Consider the following 20,362-nt stretch of genomic DNA (forward strand, 5'->3'; position numbering starts at 1 on the left):
TCCACTCTCGGTGGCCGCCTACCAGGTCTGGTCGCGGTGCCAGCATCCGAGTGCAGCCTGGGCACAGAGGTGGTGGGCTGACCCTTCCAGTGCACAGTCTGTCACCCCCGCTCCCTGTGAAGCCCTGGGGGCTGTGCGTGCAGGGCTGTCGGAACGCCGAGGTCCCACATGACCCTTGCCGTACCGGGGGGAGAAGGCGGCTTTTTCTATTTCAGGCCAGCAAAGGTGACTCATAAGGTGTCTGGAGCCTCAAAGCTGGGGTTCAGAAACTGCCTGACCCTGACTTTGACTCTTCTCCCCTACACCTGCTCTGGCCCTGAGTGGGGGCACACGGCGAGGAGTCCAAAGTGCTTGGTGGCCATGGAACCTTGGGAGCGTGGCCCAGAGAAGTAAAGCAGTCCAGCCAGAGGCCCTTGGGCTTGGAACTGGGGAGGCCCAGCTCGGAGTTGTAGCCACGGGAGGGGCTGAACAGCTCCTCAGTGTGGGGTTGGGTCCCTGAAGTGTTCAGGAGGAAGCAGGTGGGGCAGGGAACATGCAGGCTTCTCCACCTCGCTGATCTCTCTCCTGTACCTCAGGCTGAAGTCAGAGCTGCAGGCCAGGTCTGAGGAAGGCCAAAGCCAAGGCCGGGCCACAGCCGCAGAGGTGTATGCCTACCAGAGGGCAAACATCCCATCCCCACCCCCAGAACCCCACCTCTTCTGGGGGCTGGAGGAAGCTGTGAAGCCTGGGCCACTTTGCACACGGCTTAAGGTAAGGGACAGGAAGGCCCTTGCCTTGGGCAGCCACCACTTGACCTCGCCTGCCCCACTTGGGCTCTCTGCACCTGAAAACACCCAGCTATGGGTCCAGGTTAAGTCAGGAGGCCTCCTGGCAGGGCCCCCAGAGACCAAACTCCAGCCACACCTCTCCGGACACAGGCAGCAGCAACTCCTACTTCCATCAGTTAAAAAGAATTTATTTGGGCCGCTGGGCGTGCGGGGATAGCGACGCGGCTCGGGAAGAGCGGGCAGCGGGAGCCCTCTCTCTGCAACCTCCGCGCACCCGGGCCCCTCCCGCCGCAGCCGCCCGCCCGCTACTCCCGGTAGTGCACCCTCTGGTGCTGGATGAGCTGAGAGCTCTGGCCGAAGGCCTTGCCGCAGGCGCCGCAGGCGAAGGGCTTCTCGCCCGTGTGGGTCCGCAGGTGGCGGAAGAAGTGGGAGCGGCCGCGGAAGGCCTTCCCGCACTCGGCGCACTCGTAGGGCTTCTCGCCGGTGTGGATGCGCTGGTGTTCGATGAGCACCGAGCTCCAGATGAAGGCCTTGCCGCACTGGCTGCAGGCGTACGGCTTCTCGCCCGTGTGCAGCCGCTGGTGCCGCACGAGGTTGGAGCTCTGGCTGAAGGCCTGGCCGCACTCGCCGCACTTGTAGGGCTTCTCGCCGTTGTGGATCCGCAGGTGCTGCGTGAAGTGCGAGCTGTGGCTGAAGGCGCGGCCGCACTGGCCGCACTCGTACGGCTTCTCGCCCGTGTGGATGCGGTGGTGCTGGATGAAGCCCGACCAGCCGCGGAAGCGCTTCCCGCACTCGTGGCACGCGTACGGCTTCTCGCCCGTGTGGATGCGCTGGTGCTTGAGCAGCAGCGACCGGTACTTGAAGCTCTTGCCACAGGCCTCGCAGCGGTGCGGCTTCCCGCCCCGCGGGCCGCCCTGCCGGACCCCGGGCCCCGACCCCCGGCTGCCCTCCAGATCGCCGGGCCGCTCGGGCTCCCCCGCCGCCCCAGGGGCTCCCTGCGACAGCAGCGTCATGCGCCATGGGCCCCTCTTCTGGGAGCAGGGCGCGGTTCCCGGCGGCTGGCCCGTAGGCCGCTCCAAGCTGGACTCCTGCCCAAAGCGGCCCCCACACCGGGGTCTACGGGAAAGGGTCCTCAGTGCCCCCCCGGCCTGGTCCGCCCCGGCTTCAGGGTGGTGGGGGTCGGGGGACGACGGGGCCTGCTCCGGCTCTGCCTCTGAGTCTGAAAAGAGATGGGGAGGGGCAGATGGCACCCCCTCGGGCATCCGCCTCTCCCTCCGCCGCACCCCGGCTCTGCCGCTCTAGCTGCTGGAGCCCGGGGTGACAGCGGACCCGCCTGGACCACGCCCCCTGCTCCAAAAGGGGCCGCCCGGGCTCCCGGCAGGGATGGGGCCACTTCAGGGCACCGCCGGGAACAGGATGGAGTCTGGGTAGCCACCGTCTCCTGGCCTGGCCCGCTGCTCCTAACACTGTGGTGGGGAGGGTCTGCTCCCAGGGCTTCCATGGGGTGGCGTGAGGGCCGCGTGTGGCTAGGGGTGGGAGGAGTGCTGCCCCAGCCAGGCTGTAGGGAAGGGGGTGGGGACCAGAGCTGAACTAGGGGACTAGTGGAGGCCCAGGGCACCACACGATGGGTAAGGGACCCAGAAGACTCTCTGGCTGCAGAGTGCCACTGAGCAGCGGATGCTGGCTGGTCACAGCTCTGGGGCTCAGGGAAGGGGTCTGGGCTGCACTCACAGCCTGGGGAAAGGTCAGTGACAGACTGGGACTGAACCGGGTAGGGGTCATCTCCAGGACAGAAACAAGCACTGAGGCAGGGACAAATGAGCTGGTGTCCTGGCAGTGGTCGTGCCCGATGCAGGGGTGCTGTGGAGAGCCCGGCACGCGGCAGCCATGGGACGTGCACTCGGGCAGGGCCGGACAGGGGTTCTGCTCACTCACCTGGCCAGCAGGTGTCTCTGCCGATCTGGACCTCCTCCACATCTTGGAGATCCAGGCCGGACGGCTCCTCCTCGGGCAGTGGCTGGGAGAGGGTCTCCGGGCTGCAGCCAGGGGAGTCTGGGGGCAAAGGGGGACGGGGGCTCATCTCCCCCTCCTCTGCAACCTAGCCCAGGCCTCGCTCAGCTGCCTGTAGAATGCCACCTGCTCCTTGCCCTCCTGGGGGGCCCACGGGGCTGATGCTCCCCAAGAGCCACAGGGGGAGACAGGCGCAGCCATGAGACACTCCTTCCCTGAGAGCGAGGGCCCTCTGGCACTGCTTGGCTGCTCCGGAGTGTGGGGCAGTCCTGGGAACATGGGCCTTTCTGGGCTGCAGCCTTCACACGTTGCCCTCTCCCAGCCCCCAAGTCGCTCACCACCACCTCCGAAGGCCCTGGGCACCTCCGGGCCGTGGGGGGGGGGGGTGCTGTGACACAGTGCTCTGCCTCTGTGGAGGCCCCAGGCCTGGGGCTCCTGTGGACACGAAGGAATTCTGGGGCCAAGAGGGCGGGGCACACTTTTCCGGCTGGAAGGGGCACTCCTTGTTTGTAAAATGGCAGTTAGTCCACACTTGGACGTGGACACAGGGAGAAGGGAGTTGGGGTAGGGGAACAGCCAGAGTTCAGGTCTCAGTGCCAAGGCGGGGAACCCTATCTGGAAAGCCTGCCCCTGCTTGGGGGCAGAGGGCGCTGCCCTGGCCACAAGGTCCCTCCCCACCTCCAGGCTGTGGTACGGTGGGGTGGGGGGGAGGCGCATCCTTCTCCGTCACCTGCCGCTGCCCATTGGCTGCCCCTCCTGCCCCAGGGCTCCAGACCATGCTTTCCAGAACTCATTCTGGAAGCTTGGGCTCTGGCGGACATAGCTTCATGCCAGGCCCCTTGGCCAGCCCCACAGCACCCTGGCTCCCAATGTCTCTGTCCTGTCCCACACCCCACCTGCCCAGCTCCCTGATCTGGAGGCTCGGGGAGAAGTGCCCGCCCCACCCAAAGGACAAATGGCTCCCCACTCAAGGAAGTCCTCTGCCCCTCCCACGCCTCCAGCACTGTGTCCAGCCGGAGTTCGGAAACTGGCTCTTGCGTCAGGTGATGTGGGAGACTGTGGGATCCAGCCCTGGTGCGGGCATGGGGACACCAGGTTTCCCAGGGCAGGCCCCACCCCCAGTGCTCTTTCCGGCCTGCACCACCCACTCTGGTCTGGGAGCAGGGAGGCTGGGGCTCCGGAAGTCCTGGTCTCACTGGCTGGAGGGCCCTGGGCAGGTTCCTGAGATGCTGGGGTCTTTCCTCTGAGGGCATGGGTGGACCACACGGCACTGAGGAACCCACCGGCAAGGGAAATGAGGCCCAGAGACGGCGAGCGGCAGTCTCTGCCCCGGACCGCAGCTTGATCGTGCGGCCCGGCTCTCTCTGTCCGGCTGCTCTCCTCCTGCTGGCCCCTTGGACCTCCCTGGGCTCCCCCACCCTCCAGCCACACCTCTTCCTTCACAGCCTGCCAGAGGCCCCATGCCTCTCTTCCTTTAGGGTCAGTCTTGGTTGTTTTCCTGGCCGGCAACAACCCCCCCGCCCCGCCCATTTCGGAACAGCACAGGGAGTGCTGAAGCTGCTGTCCACACCCCTTCTCGCTGGGCAAGACCCCTGGGCACCTGAGGGCACTTGGCTGTGACTCCGGGAGTGCGGCCCAGCCCCCAGGCTCTTGCTGGATCGGGGGCAGCCCCAGTCTGCCGGGGCGGGAGGACTTGCATCCCCGGCACCAGTCTTCGCATCCAGCAAGACTGGCTTGGTCAGCATGTCTTCCAGGACAGTCCCTCCCTGGTCCTACGTCCTGCCTATTAGCAGACACGAGCCCCGAGCCCCAGCCTGCTGGGCCCAGTGTGGGGAGGTGGGCTTGAGTCCCAATGATGTGTTCTGAGTCCTACCAGCCTCCACTGGCTCACATCTGGGTTTCCATGTCCGAGTCAGCAACACGGGTACAGCAGGTCCTACCTTGCCAGGCTGTTGTGAGGGGGGATGTGAGAAACTGGAGGGAAAGAGCGGGCCCCGTAATGCTGACTGCGTGGGGGACAGGCCTGAAAGCACCCAGCTCTGCCCCCAGCGCCAGCCTGGCCACCCCTGGGACGGGCAGGAGGCCGGGGGCCGGCCATCCCCGCGCCAGGCGCAGCGCAGGTTAGGAACCGCTCCCGTTCCGATCCTGGACTGAGCTGGGGGTGAATCCCACGTTCCCTAGCCCTGTGTGACCCCTGTGGGCCTCACTGTCCTCATCTGCTAATGCCCTGGAGAGGGCGGTCACTGGGCTCCAACACAGCCCGCACGGAGTCCTTGGCACAGAGCTGGCGCATCTCCGCCGTCATCACGTCACTTCCTGTAATGCCAAGAGTGGGATGAGACACGCCCAAGCCCTTGACCTGGCGGTCATCAGTTCATGGTGTCCTCAGCTGTGAGAAGTGAGGCCAGGCCTCCTGTGGCACGTGGGGCACGGGCAGAGCCCCTGTGGCTTCCTGATGGCTGAGTGCGAGTAAGACACAGGGGCACCCCACGCCATGGGCTTGGACATCCTCTCCGCCCCTGGCCCCCACCAATCACTGGCTACTTCCACGCCTCTGACATCCTGAGACCCTGCCAGGAGGGGGGACAGGCCGGCAGCTCCATCCCTGCAGGTCCTGGAGGGCCCCCAACCCAAACTGGCCTGCCCAGAACTCTGGGTGCTATTTTCTTGGGGTAGGAACATTAGCTCATAAAGGGAGAGGGCAGGACACAGGACCCTACACCTGAGGCCGCTCTTCCCCAGTCCCCCAAACCCAGTCCCAGGGGACTCCGGGGAGCCATCGCTCACAGGGCTCGGTTTCTGGCCTCCGCCACGGATGCCCCTGGCCTGACCCAAGTGCGAGGGTGCAGGAACCCCAGCACCCGGTGAGCTGCCTTGTTTCCAGCAGGCAGTGCCAGTGGCGCGGGGCGGGCGGACGGTGCAGGGAGGCGGAGGGAGTGCAGCGCAGGGTGAGTACCGTGTTCATGACCGTGGAGAAGCTGGGCCTCGCGCTGGCAGGTTCCAGGTGTCCCTGGTGACGCAAGATTGACCGGGGACGGGACACGAGGGGGCTCCTGACTGTCCCCCAGGGTCGCCATCTTCCCCAAGGCCTGCTGAAGGTATGCACACCTGGGACCTGGGGAAATGAAAACCATGGCAGGATAAGGGGGGTCAGAGGGACGAGTGGACGGCGGGGCAATGCCAGCTGCCCGTGAGCCGCAAGGGAGCCAGGGGCTCCTTCATGGGGCGTGGACAGGAACAAGGATGCCAGAGAGGCCACGTGGGGCCGGGGGTGAGATCAGCTGGGCCCCTGATATGTTTACTCCGCCACATCACATCACGTGGACAGCACCAGCACACCTGCAGGGACCCAGCCCAAGCCTCATCCAGCACCGGTCTGGAACGCTGTCCCAGCCCAGAGCTTAAAGCAAGTGGGCTCTCCCCGAAAAACGGCCCGCAGCGCTGCTGGGCGCTGCCGCCCGGAGAAGGGTGAGAAGGCGCACTCCGCCTGCTGGAGCATGAACGTTCCAGATTAAATCTCAAGACAGTTCCTGAGGGGAGCACCGCCGACCTCCGACCCCGCAGACCCTGCAGAGCCCCGGAGGCTGCCGCTGGAGACCACACGGGCAGCCCACAGGGCTCTGCGCCTCCTCTAAGGTTCAAGGTACCTGCTTTAATTTGGTTTGCAAGAATGGTGTGTGCCGGGGGAGAAGGGTTTCCTTCCGCACCGTGGGGAAGGGGGGCTCCTTACTGGGGTGTGGCGAGGACACGGGTTACAGGGCACTAACCAAGGGCCGCTAACAGTGTCTGCTTCAAGGACGTGGGGAGGCAGCCGCCGCGGGGCTCCTGGCCAGCGCCTGGGCCATCTCCGCACACCGCACCCCCTAATGACAGGAAGGGTCGCGGACTCTCAGGGAAGTGGACCCAGGTGGACGCAGGGTGATCCGCAGTCAGGACGTCTGGGCGCGGGCCCTCCACCTCCTACGTCCAGCTCAAGTTACTCGGTCCGCTTCCCAGGACTTCTCAGGGAAGGGGCACGCTCCCCGCCCTGGCTGTCCGCGCGGGGGTGGCGCCCACCCGGCCGCCGGCACGGGCTCCGGCCGCAGACTGCACCCCACACGGCTGCAGGCGGGGGCGGGCGGAGGGACAGACACGCCCCGGCCAGGAGCAGGCCTTCCCGCCCTCTCTCCTCCTGGCCCGGAGCCTGAGCCCCGCGGGGAAGGGCCCGATCTCGGGGCGCTGGGCGGCAGGGCGCAGGCTGCCCGGCCGAGGACCTCTCTTTCTCCGCGTCCCACCTGCACAGTGGGCACCAAGCCGGCTGCGTCCCCGCGGTGCCCGGCGCGTGGGGAGGCGCCCCGCACACGGACGCCCGCGCTCGCCGGGGGCCGGTGCGCCCGCTGCGGCCCGCACCCCGCGGAGGCCTCCTCTGCGCCCCGGGGCGGCGGGGCGCCCACCCGCGCCCCCAGGCCGGGCCCGGGCCGAGGTCACGGCGCCGCGGGGTGCGGCCGGGGCGGGGCCCGCGGGGACGACGCGCGAGCGCGGACCGGCCGGGAACCCCGACAGCCGCCACCGCCGCCGCCGCCGCCGCCGCCCGGCGCCCACTCACCTTCCGAGCCGGAGGCGGCCGCCCGCGCGCCGGCCGGAAGTGCGCCCATGCCCCGCCCCGGCCCGCCCGCGCGCACTTCCGGGACGCTCTGGGCGCCGGAGGACACCGCCTCCGTGGCGGGGGCGTGGCGGGGGCGTGGCGGGGGCGTGGCGGGCAGGCCCGAGTTCTCCAGAAGCCGCTGCGCCCACGGCGCGGTCCGTGCCGCGCGGCCGCCCTCGCGGGGTCCCGCTGGCCGCCGTCAGTCGCCGCCAGATTCTCTTCTTTTACGGGGTGTCTCAACCGCCCTCCGGGCCGCGGCGCGCCAAGTGTTCCCGAGCTCCCGGGCGCGCGGAGGCGCGGCCGCAGGCTCTCCCGACCCCTCACCGCGGAGCGCCTCCTGCACGCGCGCCCCGTCGCTTCTGCGGTCGCAGAGAGGGGAGCAGGCGTCCGGCCTTGCAGGAAAGCGGACAGCCGGCAGGGCTCCGCGAACTCACCCGGCGGGATGGACGCTGGCCCTTCGGCCGGGCGGGTGGACAGCACGAGGACAGCCAGGGAGGACCAGCCAGGGAGCTCCAGGCTGCGGGGATGCCCAGGACGCAGGGAGCGAGCCCAAACCCAAGAATCCCGGCATCTGGTCCCAGGTCCCAGGCGAGTGCCAGGCGGCAGAGAAGCTGGGGCATCAGGGACAAGTGAAGGACTCGGTGTGGGGAGACGGGGTGAGCGCTGGCAAACAGGCAGCGGCAGCCCCGAGCCGCTGACCCCTGGAGGGTTAAAACCTGCTGACAGGGCAGCCTCCTGCCACAGCTGCCTCCCTTGCCCGCACCTCAGGCTCCCAGCCCTGCAGGTTCTCGAAGAACCTCCTGCTGCTCGCCTCTGCCTGACCTCATGCCAGGCCCTGGGCAAGGAGCAGGGGTATGTTGGGAACAGGCTAGCTCCCTGACTCAATGGAACTGCCATTCCAGCACGTGGGAGAGAGCACACCACACGTCCGCAAACACACCGGCACCACAGCCCGGGTAAGAACTTGGAGGAAGCTTCCAAGAGCCTAGTGATCCAAGGACGGCTCACGAAGGCAGTGACACCAGAGGAAGGGAGGAGGAGTGTGGGGCAAGCTAGTCACACAAAGGCTAGAGAGAAGAGTATTCAAAGCAGAAGAAAGAGCATGTGCCAAGGTCCTGAGGCATGAGTGTTGCCAAGGGTTTTGCAGCAACCAGGCAAGCTGGGAGTGTGGTGAGCCAAGGGGGAATGAAACAAGGTGGACAAGCAGTCTTGAAGGCACCATTAGGAGCCTGGGTTTTAAGTGCACCGGGAGCCACGGAGGGTCCTGAGCTGGGGCGTGAGATCGGCTGTGCATTTTTTTTTTAATTTTTATTTATTCATTTGACAGAGAGAGATCACAAGTAGGCAGAGAAGCAGGCAGAGAGGAGGAAGCAGGCTCCCTGCTGAGCAGAGAGCCTGATGCGGGACTCGATCCCAGGGCCCTGAGATCATGACCTGAGCTGAAGGCAGTGGCTTAACCCACTGAGCCACCCAGGCGCCCCTCGGCTGTGCATTTTAACAGCAGTTTGGGACAGCGGGGAGGCAGGAAGGGACAGATGATGTAGGTCGAGAGTGGGCTGGGTAGGGCCCGTGTTGGGGACCAAACTAACAGCACCTGCTGCTTGCTGGGATGTGGGGCATGATGACTTGGGGTTCAGGCTGGAGTTTGACTTGAAAGCCTGCTTCGAGACAGGGCAGTGCACAAGCCGAGTTCTGTCTTGGACACGCGGCCCATGATACACAGAGGTAGCTGGGGGCTCCCAGTTCCCCTTCTCAGTCTGTCCCTCACCGTCTCCTTGCTGGCCTGTGTGTGGCCCTGCTGGGTTAGCTTCAGTGGGGTGGAGCGCCCTCCTGTTTCCTACGAGGTTGGGGAGGTGGGGGTGGGTAATTACTGGTGTGGAGACTCCCAGCCAGTCAGGTGTCCCGCCTGCCTCTGCCCCACTTTCAGGGGGCCACAGCCCCAGCTGCCCAGTAGCCAGGCTCCTCAGCCTCCACAGACCTCCTACCAAGTGTGTGGGGTTCTGTAGAGAGCTGCCTGGCCCTCCCCTAGCCAACAGCTCTGCTCTTCTCTGTCTTGCCTGTGTGTCTCCCCACCGGTCCCTGACTCTGGGTCTGACCTGGAGTTCCATCCTTAGCCAGGTCCTCAGCCACTGGACATCGGCGCTCTGCAGGACACTGAGCCGCTTCCTCGCTCCCACCCAGCAGACGCCGGTAGCACCTCCCTTCAGTTGTGACAAACACAAAATATCTCCAGACATTACCACGTCCCCTTCTGGGGGGCAGGAGTGGCCTCAGGAGAAGAGAACAACAGTGTGGCAGGGCGCGCCGACCCAGGCTCTGCAGTAGAGGAAGCAGGCAGAGGGCCTCCCAGACCCCCTCCAGCGTTATGAGTACAGGCATCAGCCGCCAAAAAACCCCTAGTTCCCCAGCATCTGGGGCCAGGAGGCCCATGTCCCTGGAGGGACATAGTATTTTGTCCCCCGAGGGCTCACTCCCATCTTGAGCCAGCAGACTCCATCTCTGGTTGTCAGTCTCTTACGAGTCTGGTTCATGTGAGGCAGCCCCCAAGAGACCTGGAAGAAGTGACCAGTTGGGTCTCTGGCTCTGCAGGCCCTGGGGAGTCCCGACTGCACCCCTAAACTGCAGGGAGATGAGTGGGACCCAGCGAACGGGTCAGAACAGAGTTTATTACGGGGGAAACAGATTATGCACAAGCAGCAGGACAGGACGTGTGCTGGGGAGAAGGGTGGCTGGAAGGTACCAGAACCAGTGCAATGCCGGTCGGGATGGAGGCAGCGCTCCAGGGAGCGTAAGCCACAGAACTCGGACAAACCGAAATGGAAAGCGTCCCCAGATGCGCACGTGCTCGCGCTCTGGGGCCTGAAGGACGTGAAGGGATGGGAGCCGGAGCCCGTCAGAGGGCACTGCTGGGAAAGTCCCATTTTCGGCCGCGTGGGACCCACAGCTGCGCGCCAAGAGCCCAGTGGACGCGCTCTGCTGGCGGTGTGAAGCCGATCCCAGGACGCTGCCGGAGCTCACCAGGACACGCGCACGTGTTAGAACCAGACGGCCACAGGGTGGCTGCAGGGACTCGGGGCCCACATAGTGTGACAGAGAGCTCGTGTGGATCTCGGTGCTGGCATCCACGTGGGCACCAGGCAGGAGGCACCGGGGGGGGGGCTCAGGCTGCAGGCCTGGGAAGCCCACACCTATGGAGACGGCAGGCAAGCCCAGCAGCAGTGTCCCCAGGGCCCCCTGGCCCTGTCTGGATCCTGGCAGGACTCTGGTCAGGGGGAGGACCCTGTAGTTTGTGGAACGGGCAGCCTGGAGTTTGGGACACCAGGAGACCACCAACTCTATGCTCAGTGCACAGAGGTCCCAGGAGGCACGGGCCCCACCCAGAGCAGAGCTGTGTCCTTGGGCGAGAGACCGGAGTCTGCCCCTCATCTACGTGGCTGGTCCCAGCCTGAACTGGTCTTCAGTCCATTTCCTTTCTGGTCCAACACTGCTTCCCTGGGCCTTGGGGACACCCCTTTTACCCCTCCGTCGTGGCTGAGAACCCTGTCCTCGCCGATCCTGCTCCAGAGCAAATGTCCAAGTGTCCTCTGTGCCACAAGCTTCTGCTGCGAGCACCAGGACTCGGGAGCCTGGGGGTCAGCTCCCCGAAGCCGAGGTCTCCGGGCTGTGTCCGGACCTGCGTTGTCCGCGGTGTGTCTTGGGGCCTCGCTCACTTGCAGGGAAAGGACGAGCACACTTGGTGTCCAGACTGGGGATGGACACAGAAGCCGCTGCAAATCAAGGCCAGGAAGCACCCCGGTGCCTACAGCCTCCTCAGGACCGCAGTGGGCCTGGTCACAGGACAACCCCCCAACTGGCAGGCAGAGGAGGAAGCAAAGCCCCACCGCTGCCCACTCTGCCACAGCGCTGGCAGCCACCTTCCCTCAGATCGGGCTTGGCAGGGGCCCCGCGGGGACACGCCGGCCCGGCTCACAGGACGCCAGCATGAAGGATGATCCACATCACCTCCCTGGGTCATCCGCAGGTGTCCTCCGTGGCCCCCGGCCTGGTGTCTGTCCCGCGCCCTCCAGGCTGGGCCAGGCGCTGAGGTGCTCTGTGGGCGCGGCCCTAAGTGGTCCCGGGCATCGGGCTTTGAGAACCACGCTCAGCCGGGGGTCCCTGAAGGTTTTCCATTGGGAAAAGGCATTTCTCTGGGACCGTCCCAGGATGCTGGGGAAGTTCCTGACGTTGCCTGTGGGGTTTCTGCCTGCAGCGCTTCCCTAGAAGGCGGGTGGTGTCTGCACTGTCTTCCTGGGTGCAGCGGGCCACGGGTGTGAATTTTGTGGCCTTCGGAGAGGCTGGGGAACCGGTGAAGGGCCCTCGGGGTGTTCGCTGCCTTCACGGGGCTCTGCGAGGGGACAGGAGGCGCCGCTCACCTGTCGCACCACCCCACCCACCTGCTGGGGGTCACCTGCCCACCAGCACCACCCCCTCCGCCCAGAGATTTCCAGCCCAGCCCCGCCCCCGCGCCCCCAGACGGAGAGGACGTCTGGGTTAGGGCCTCTCCGCTTGCCCCGCGCCCTCCTCACCGCCTCCCGGGGCTCAGGGCTGGCCTGTCCGGCTGGACGGGTCACTCTTACGCATCAGGAGCTTCCTGACCAGGGTGATCTGCTCTCACAGCCAGAAAGGGACACGAATTACCTTTTAAACAAAGAAATGCAATTATGACCTGGCTGTGCCCCACCCCCACTCCACTCCTGGCGCAGGAGCCAGACTGGCCCATGCTTGTGGCCAGGTCTTGACCCACGCCCCCCAGCCTGGACAGCAACAGAACGGGGCAGCGAGGGGGAGCATCAGGTCTCAAAGAAGTTAAGGAAGTTAGAAACTAACATTTCAAACCCACGTAAACCTCGGAAACGTCGTGGGTATGATGGGATTCGAGAGCAGCTCAGAGCCCCGCTCCCGGTCCCGGCGGGTCGGGAGCCCCGCACTGCCGCCCGCCCGCCGCCCCACTCCCCTGCAGGGACACGCTGGGGTTATTTCCAATTTTCTAACGCACTAGCGACGTTACTGCGCGTTCACAGAGGTTCCCTACGGGATTTTAACGAGCGAGACTTCTGGGCTAGTACGGTAGGGCGCGTCTCTAACTTGCTATGAAATGCGGTTTTGTTGCTAAAGTGGACTGACCGCTGCTACCAGGACCGCAGACTCCACGGACTGTTCTCGCGGCAGGAAAGACGCAGGTGTTTACTGACTCAACTGTGTGCATCACGACCTTATGCCCTACGCTCAAAGCCTTTTCATCATTCCCAGCAGAACCCTGCACCTGTTAAAGGGGAACATCTCCTGCCGGGCGGTGTGGGGGAGGCACGGCCTCGGCCCCTCCTGTGAGTGCAGGCCGCACGGCGGTGTCCCCGCCGGCCTCTGGCACTCTGCCCTGGGCTTCCGAGGCTCCCACTCCTGCGACCCAGGGGTCTGCGCTTATTTCCCTGGCGGCTGACAGCTGAGCCCGCGTCTGGCGGCATTACCACGCTTGTCTGGTGAGGGACACTCGAACTGTGTCCTCCAGAGGCCACCGCTACTGCCTGCTACAGCACCGCACCCCCCGGCGCCGGAGGAACCCTGCTCCCCTTCTTCGCACCGGGGTCCTCTGGGAGTCCCAATGCTGACCTTCTCACCAAGAGCCTGCTCAGCCCTTCAGTCCAGTACGCGGGGACGGTGTGTGGATTCTGTGTAGACGGTAGGTCACTTGCTGACGACCACACTTGGGGGTTTCTACTGTAATCCTAGTGTGTCCTTTCCTCCTGGCCTGGCTCCGGGCGCAGGGGGAGCCGTGAAGGCAGCCCCCTTATGTTCTGCCCTCAGAGGGGACGTGGGCCGCACGGGAGCCCGGGCCACAGTACCGTTCCGGGTGCCGGGAGAGGTTCCGTATGGGTTTAGACAACGCTGCGATGCTCCTTATTTATGAAGGCATCCGAATCACGAACGGATGGTGGGTTTTGGCAGAGACTTAACTCTGTGATAACAGGCCCCTCCCCCATCGGTTGAGGGGAGAGATCACATCCGTTTTGAGCTACTTTTGCCTTTTCTGAAGGAGACCTCACCTGGCTGTACTATGAGCTGCGCTCCTGCCCTTTGGGACCGGGTCTGTCCGCGCCGTGCCGGCCTCTGCGGCCGTGAGCAGACATCCGGGCTGTCCCAGCTCATAAAGTAAGGCAAGGGGTTTCCTCTTTTCAACCTTTGAGTCCCTAGAGGACCAGAATGGGTTCCTGACCCCCTGTATGCCATCTGGACTTGCATTCTTCGAGGAAGACTCAAGACTCCGGACACACCCCGCGTGGCAGGCACGGGGTCTCTGGCCGCTTGCTCCGCACCAGTCTCCCTTCCTCGACTGTGCTCCCGTTCCCTGGCCCCGAGCTTGGGCTTCCCCGATCCCTGGTGTCCCTGCTGTCACGTCCCCTTTGCATTCCTGACGGTTTGGTGGCTCCTGCTCTGTTCTTGGACGCTGCTGCTGGCCAGTGCCAGCCTGAACGGTCCTGGTAAACAACCAGCATCCACTGTCTCCTGCCCTCAACGGCCTCCGTGCCCATGGGTTATGCCGCTCTCTGCTCCTTGCGATTTCCTCCGTGCCACAATGCGTTTGTTCCATTCTCGTTTTTGTAACTTCCGAAGCCGGAGCCTCAGCTTCTGATTTCTAGCTTGTCTGCTGTCGGGACGGAAGTGCTTGGGGTGACACGACCCCATGCAGCTTCTGTGGCTCCCAGAGAAGCCGGGCGAGTCCTCTCTTCAGTGTCAGGGAGGTCTGCACGTTTTATAGATTTTGTCGTTTTTTTTTTTTTTTTTTTTAATTTGGGTCAGATTGTTGAGAGTTTTCTTTTTCTTAGGAGAGGAGTTTCACTAGAACAATAGAAAGCCCCTCAAAACTTCCAGAGAGACAGGAGGCAGAAAAGGCCGCTTGCTGCTTTGAGATTGATTTTGTGACTTTTCTCATGACTCAACTGTACTGGAAAAACAAATTTCCAAGTCTTATTTTTTAAAATGTATTTTTCTGTGGCTCTCTTGTGGGCCAGTGCAGTTGAAGTCACCGGCAGCCTTCCTGGGAGAGGCGCTGAGGGCTGTGGGTGTGCATGGCCCGCCTCCCATGCACACGGGCAAATGTCCGCCTCCCTACGAACACAACCCCACGGCAAGACGCCCACATCCAACGCGGGGCTAGACCTCACCACCCACCGCATCAGCCAGGCTCACCCCGAGCGGACACTCCTGAAACACTTGCGGGGAGCCGGCCCTGCACCTGCGACTTCACGCGACTCGCTGGGTCGGGGTAAGCCCTGTGTGGATGCCCACGTCACGCCACAGGAAACTGAGGCAGCATTAGGAGGTTAAGGGACATGCCCTTGGTCTCACGTTGCCAAGGCACTGGCTGGAGTCCAAGAGCCCAGGCTCTTCCCCACGCACTCCCTCTCTAGAAATCGGAGCCATGGGGTCAGAGCATGTATCTTTCTCTTCTGACAACCTGGCCATGACGAAAACCCACCTGGCTGCTGATGGAGAGGCCGGGCCAGCCGCCGACTGTGCCGCCGGGACGCCCACCCTGCAGGGCGCAGAGCAGGGTGCCTGCCGCCACCATCTCCACCTGTCATTCCGTGTCTGGGCACCCATCCTGTCAGCCCTAAATGCAGAAACATATTTATCTCAGTATTATTTATAATGCCCGAAGCCAGAAACAGCCCACGTGCCCGTCAGGAGACAGTCAGCCCTCCCTCCCCCACCTCCAGGCAGCGGCACAGACCACGCTCGCCGCCCTCCGAACAGAAACCAGTGGCGACCTGGGATACAGATCCTACAGACACACGCGACCTGGCGTGTCTTAGGCCGTAGACAAGACAAACCGACACGCTGAGGAGGACATGGACAGCCCTGGACGTGCGTGCCGTGGGGGTGGCCGCTGCCGGGCATCGCACCCTGCGCTCCGGCACCCCAAGACGAGCAGCAGGGCTCGCCGCTCTGGGCCCCTCCGCGGCCTCCCAGGGTCTCCTTCTGCCTGGGGCCCCTGGCTTCCCCCCAGCAGTGGGTCTGGGAAGACGTGCGCCCGGACGGGCGACTCTCGCACGCCCCTCCCCGACAACACCCAGCCTGGTGGCTGCCGGTCTGTGCACATACAGCTTCTGCGGAACTCGGCCACACGCGTTCCCTTGTGCTGTCGGGGCTGCGGTCACATGCCGCAGTGGAGTTGAGCGGGGACAGACGCCTTAGGGCTGCAGGGCCAGGAACGGTCGCTATCTGACCCTTCACAGAAGACGTCTGCCGACCTGCTCCAGGTGCGGGAACGACCAGTGCGCGCCATCTGCCTCGTCGCGCTCCGAGTGAACGCAGGTCCTGTATTCTCTGCTGAACGTCTGAGAGTAAATCGCAGACATCATGACCACATACCCCTGGGAAAACCTTAGTCCTTCCCAGCAAGGACAGGTGGATGGCCGCGATCCAAGCAGGCCCCGGGAAACTGATGCAGCTCTGCCCCCCAGTGGACAGTGTGCACACGAAGTTTGCTAATGTCCCTGTGACGGCCTCTGCGGCTGTCTTGCCCATCGAGGACCATACACGGTGTGTCCCTGGATCCCCTGCCAGGCCTGGGGCGAGCGGAGTCAGCTGGGAGGGCTGCGCTGGGGCCGGGCGGGGTGCCAGCTCCGGCGTCGAAACACTGCGGCTTCTAGGAAGAAGGGGAGCAAACACCTACCAGCCTGGAGAAGCATCTCCGCCGGGAGCACCTGCCCTCTGGCGTCTGTGACCTCCTGATGGAGAAACAGGTCTCCCCCTCATTCAGGGCCTCCTTGCAGGATGGAACCCCAAAGAGTGAGGCCATTCTGAGGGTCCCAACAGCTGCAAGTGTGGCATCAACATTTTCCTAGTGAAAGCCCATTACCTGCCGGTTGGCGGTCACCTGGCTCCCCTTACACTGTCGGAAACTCTGGGACACACCGGGCCACTCGGAGAACATGGAGCCTCCTCCAGGCCACTCCCAGGGGGAAACCAAGGTGGGCACAGCATGTGGCCTCACCCGGGGATAAGATGGAACTTGGGGGCCAGGCAGGAAGAAGTGAAACTAACCTGGAGAGCTGCCCTCCGGGGGGGCAGGGCGCACGGCCTCACAACCGAAGAGCCCCGTGGCAGATGGGGCCGGCTGGAAGCTGCCCGCACATCCTCGGGACGTCTACCACGTGTCCGGGGCAGGAATCTCCCACGGTGGCGGCACAGGTCCTGAGGGACCCGCCTGGGTGAGTGAGGCCGCTCACCTGGGCCAGGGGGACGCACAAGGGGTCGGGTGGGGGTGGGGCTGCTGCAGCCCGAGGAGGGAAGCCGGAGCACGAACCGCTGTCCCCACGGCCGGCTGAGTGGGGCCGGCCGGCGTCTGGTGCGGTGCTGGGGGCGCGACCGCAGAGCACAGCTCCAGCTCAGGGCCACCCCTCTCCCGCCAGGCTGCACAGGGAGGACCCGGCAGGTCGGGGATCTGCAGTCAAGTCTTCAAAAGAGCTGAGAGGGCTGAAGCCACAGCGGACGCCATGGACAGAGGCCGCCGTGGAAGGTGCTGGGCCACTCGCAAGCAGCCATCTCCAGAGTCCCAGGCGGCTGCTCGTGTCCCCAGCGTCTCTGGGGCCACAAGCCCCTCCCACGTTGTCGTGGTGTATAGGTCCAGGTCTTTAGCACACTCAAGCACCTGCTTCCCCCACTGGCTTGATTTTCCAGACGGCGACGGGGACGCCCAGGCACAGGCGCGCTGTGCTCCCGGAGCCCGCGGCATCGCGCAGGCGCTGCGGGAGGCACGGCTCCCATCGGCACCAACACGGCGCAGCTGCCCTCGCTCAGGGCTTCTTCCGGGGGTGACGCTTCCGATGGCGAATGAGACACGAGCTGTAGGCAAAGGTTTTCCCACATTCCTTGCACTCGAACGGCTTCTCTCCGGTGTGTGTCTTCTGATGTTTTAGGAGGTTGGAACCACAGTTGAAGGCCTTCCCACAGTCGCTGCATTTAAAGGGCTTTTCTCCGGTGTGGATTCTCTGGTGCTTGGGGACGTCGGAGCTGTGCCGGAACGTCTTCCCACACTCCTCACACCTGAAGGGCTTTTCTCCCGTGTGAACCCTCTGGTGGCGAAGGTGGTCTGTCTTGTGCTTGAAGACGCGGCCACACTCGCCACACTTGAAGGGCTGCTTTCTCTGAAAAGGCACGAACACAGGAACCCCCTCAAAGTCGTCTTGAAACGAAGCATCGAAGGCGTCAAACACCTGCTCCTCGTCTCCAGGGCTCAGGCTGGCCTTCCTGGCTGACGCCGACCTCTGGTTGACCCTTTTCTCCCCAGAAGCTGTCTCTTCTTTGGGAGCGTCCTTTAGCAAATCTCCTTCTTCTTTTGGGGTCTGTGCCTTCTTTTTGCCCCTGGGCTTTTCCATCTTCCTTTGTTCCCGGGAGAGGAAGGGCCACTAGAAGCCAGGATGGGCTGAGGAGAAAGGCCAGGGTACAGACGCCCCACTTCTTCCAAAAGCTCTTGCTTTAGTCACAGCTCTTGATCCTCCTGAGCTAGTGATGAGTGCTCTGGGCTCTGGGGCAGGGTCTGCACTGGAGAGAGGACGCCACCAATCCTTGTGCTGCCGGAGAAGCCAGACCGTGAAGGTTAGATCACACGGGTGTGCGCGAGGACCACAGCTGCGGGCCCCTGCAGTGCAGAGAGGCTAAAGGACAGATGGGGGCACCCAGAAACTTGGCCCTTTCTCTGCTCGCTGGTTTCCCTTTCAAACACAACACTTGCTCTAACCCTCTCCCAGCGGATGGGGTCTCCAGGCCTGTGTCCGTGGGCTCTGACATGAACCAGGGACCAGTAATGGTGTGGTCCCCATGTTGGTTTCTTTCCCCATTGTCTCCCTCCTTCTCCACTGCCTGTATTTGGGACCAGACAATGTGCTCTCCGCGTGTGGGACCCACAAGGGCCCCTTTGGAAGCTATCCTCCGGTCACCTAGGGCCTGGAGTCTGAGATGGATCAGATGTGGGGCTGGCTCCCCAGGGGCACCCCAGCCCTCCTCCCATGGTCCATCTCCATACAGCAGCCGGCAAAACCCCTACACATCTGTCCCAAATCCCAGTGGCTTCCCTCATACTTACGAGCCCTAGACCTGCCTGACTGGGCCCCCTCCTCACCCCCTCCACCATCTAGCTTTCTTTAGGCTCCTCAAACATACCCAGTCCTTCCTGCCTCCGTGCTTGGTTGATTCCAGACACAGGCCAAGGGTAGGTGTGCATGGGGAGGGCCCCTCACTTTGGAGCTCTGAATGGGCCCTTCTCGGAGACGCCTCCCTGACTCCACCAAATGCCGCCCCCATTCCCTGTTCACTGACCAGGCTCCAGTCCTCCCTGGGGCCCTGAACCAGAGCCCACTCCTTAAACACCTAGATCTTGCGTACACTGTGAACACCTGATCCCTAGCTCCATCTAACGGCACCCAATCCCACCACAAACTCACATGGGATCCAACAGCCCCCCCCCCCCCCCCCGTGTTTGTAGGAGCGTCACAGCCCCTAGTTCCTTTGCGGAGTTCCCTCTTCTGTCTCTGTAAAGGTATCTCGTGGCCTGTGGCGGCTACCGTATCCCTGACAGGCTGTCTCACCCCAAAATGTGATGTCCTAGGTGGTAATGACCCAGTGGTGTATTTTTCTTTGAATCGTGTTTTCCATCTCATTTATCTACCTGAACACTTTCATCTGTGCGTCTGTCCAATTCGTGTGTATGACGACACTGTAGCTTTTTAAATAAAAATTTTTTAAGTAATCTCTATGCCCAACGTGGGGGCTTGAACTCAAGACCCCAGGAGGAGAGTGCCAGGCTCCACGGACGCAGCCAGCCAGGCAGGTTCTGCGAGGAGCCGCTCTCAGCACCCGGGCGGAGCCTGACCCGAGGGCGAGGGCAGCTCGTGGGGCTGAGGGCGGCCCGGGGAGGCGAGTGCGCGGAGCAGCGTCGGCGCGAAACCGCAACACCAGGAGCCGCCGGGAAAGCGCCCTGAACCCCGGACCCACCCACTGCAGCGCCCGCGCGGGGCTCCTCTGCGCTCCGGGCTCCTGGGGGACCGGCTCCGAGGCCGCAGCCCGCACGCCGCGCTCGGGAACCGCCCTCGGGGCTCGTCCCCGCCGCCCAGCTCGTCGGCAGGGGCCGCACGACGGCGCGCACCGGGCGCCGCACCAGCCGCGAACCGCGTCGCCCCAGGGCCAGGCCCGCACCTCGCAGCCGCCGCGGCGCTCCGGCCACCCGGCCCCAGGGCTGCGGTGCGGCGCGCGGGGCACCGCCGGGGCAGCGCCCTCCCCTCCGGCCAGGCCTCCTGAGGCTGCGGGGAGCCCCCGCGGCCCGGGTCCCCGCAAACCCCGCCGTCGGAAGCCCGGGGCTCGGCTCGGGACCCCGAGACACGCTCGCGCCCCGCCAGCCCGCCGGGTCCGCCTGCAGCAGCCGCGAGCGGGGCCGGCCGCGGAGAGGGCCCCGCGGGCAGCACGGCGCGGCCCCGCCAACGGCCTCGGGGCGCCGCGTCACCTCGATCCGCTCCGAGCGGCTCCTCGCCTTGTCCCCGCGGCGCCCGGGAGCCGGAGGAGGAGAGGCCGCGGCCCTGGGCCGGGGGGCGGGCCCGAGCGACGCCGGAGGGAACCGGCGAATCCCCGGCTGCAGGTCGGGGGCCCCGGGACCGACGTCCGCCCCGGCCGGCCCCGCCGCACCCGCCTCCCGCGCCAGCGCCCGGCCGCCCGCCGAGCCGAGCAGCGGGGCCGCCGAGCCCGCCGGAAGGACCCGCCCCTTCCGGCGCCGCTCTAGGAGGAGGGGCCCCGGGCCTCTCAGTGGTACCGCGCGCGGCCCCGCCCGGCTCGTCCCCGCTTTTCCATTTCCGCAAGGCCCCGCCCCGGCCCCACCCATGCCCCGCCCCGGCCCGCCCCTCACCTCTGCCCGGGCTCCAGGACCCTGCCT

At 64.7% G+C, this 20,362-nt stretch overlaps 2 protein-coding genes across 20 annotated transcripts; both read right to left on the reverse strand.

Moving 5' to 3' along the window:
* Positions 1-934: 934 nt before the first annotated feature.
* GLI4 (GLI family zinc finger 4) lies at positions 935-7,423 on the reverse strand. 3 transcript variants are annotated; one of them, XM_082719350.1, is made up of 4 exons: positions 7,363-7,423; positions 5,734-5,892; positions 2,703-2,819; positions 935-1,986 (listed from the first exon to the last, which is right to left on the reverse strand). In XM_082719350.1, exons 1-4 carry the CDS (start codon positions 7,409-7,411, stop codon positions 1,073-1,075), a joined length of 1,239 nt encoding a protein of 412 aa, XP_082575476.1. In that variant the 5' UTR covers positions 7,412-7,423; the 3' UTR covers positions 935-1,072. The 3 variants fall into 3 exon arrangements, with proteins under 3 accessions (XP_082575476.1, XP_082575477.1, XP_082575475.1); XM_082719351.1 differs by lacking the exon at positions 7,363-7,423 and adding an exon at positions 6,545-7,043; XM_082719349.1 differs by lacking the exons at positions 5,734-5,892; positions 7,363-7,423 and adding an exon at positions 4,061-4,805.
* Positions 7,424-10,047: 2,624 nt separating this feature from the next.
* Positions 10,048-20,040, reverse strand: ZFP41 (ZFP41 zinc finger protein). Of its 17 annotated transcripts, none has more exons than XM_082719620.1 (6): positions 19,109-19,249; positions 16,486-18,014; positions 16,115-16,169; positions 14,915-15,049; positions 11,967-12,078; positions 10,048-11,785 (listed from the first exon to the last, which is right to left on the reverse strand). In XM_082719620.1, the coding sequence occupies exon 2, from the start codon at positions 17,817-17,819 to the stop codon at positions 17,238-17,240; it is 582 nt and encodes a 193-aa protein (XP_082575746.1). In that variant the 5' UTR covers positions 17,820-18,014; positions 19,109-19,249; the 3' UTR covers positions 10,048-11,785; positions 11,967-12,078; positions 14,915-15,049; positions 16,115-16,169; positions 16,486-17,237. The 17 variants fall into 17 exon arrangements, 16 of the variants coding, with proteins under 16 accessions (XP_082575746.1, XP_082575734.1, XP_082575735.1 ...); XM_082719608.1 differs by having other exon boundaries at positions 15,541-16,169; XM_082719609.1 differs by lacking the exon at positions 19,109-19,249 and adding an exon at positions 18,604-18,744.
* Between the last annotated feature and the right edge of the window lie 322 nt (positions 20,041-20,362).

Source organism: Mustela nivalis, assembly GCF_964662115.1.
Source record: "Mustela nivalis genome assembly, chromosome: 2".
Classification (NCBI taxonomy): domain Eukaryota; kingdom Metazoa; phylum Chordata; class Mammalia; order Carnivora; family Mustelidae; genus Mustela; species Mustela nivalis.

Coding starts and splice junctions, on each gene's coding strand:
- ZFP41 (XM_082719615.1), bottom strand. CDS start 17,819: ATGGAAAAGCCCAGGGGCAAAAAGAAGGCACAGACCCCAAAAGAAGAA.
- GLI4 (XM_082719349.1), bottom strand. CDS start 4,307: ATGGGCGGGGCGGGGGGGTTGTTGCCGGCCAGGAAAACAACCAAGACT. Junction 2,820..4,060: donor GGGCCTCATTTCCCTTGCCG/GTGGGTTCCTCA, acceptor CTTTGCCCCCAG/ACTCCCCTGGCTGCAGCCCG. Junction 1,987..2,702: donor CAGAGACACCTGCTGGCCAG/GTGAGTGAGCAG, acceptor ATCTCTTTTCAG/ACTCAGAGGCAGAGCCGGAG.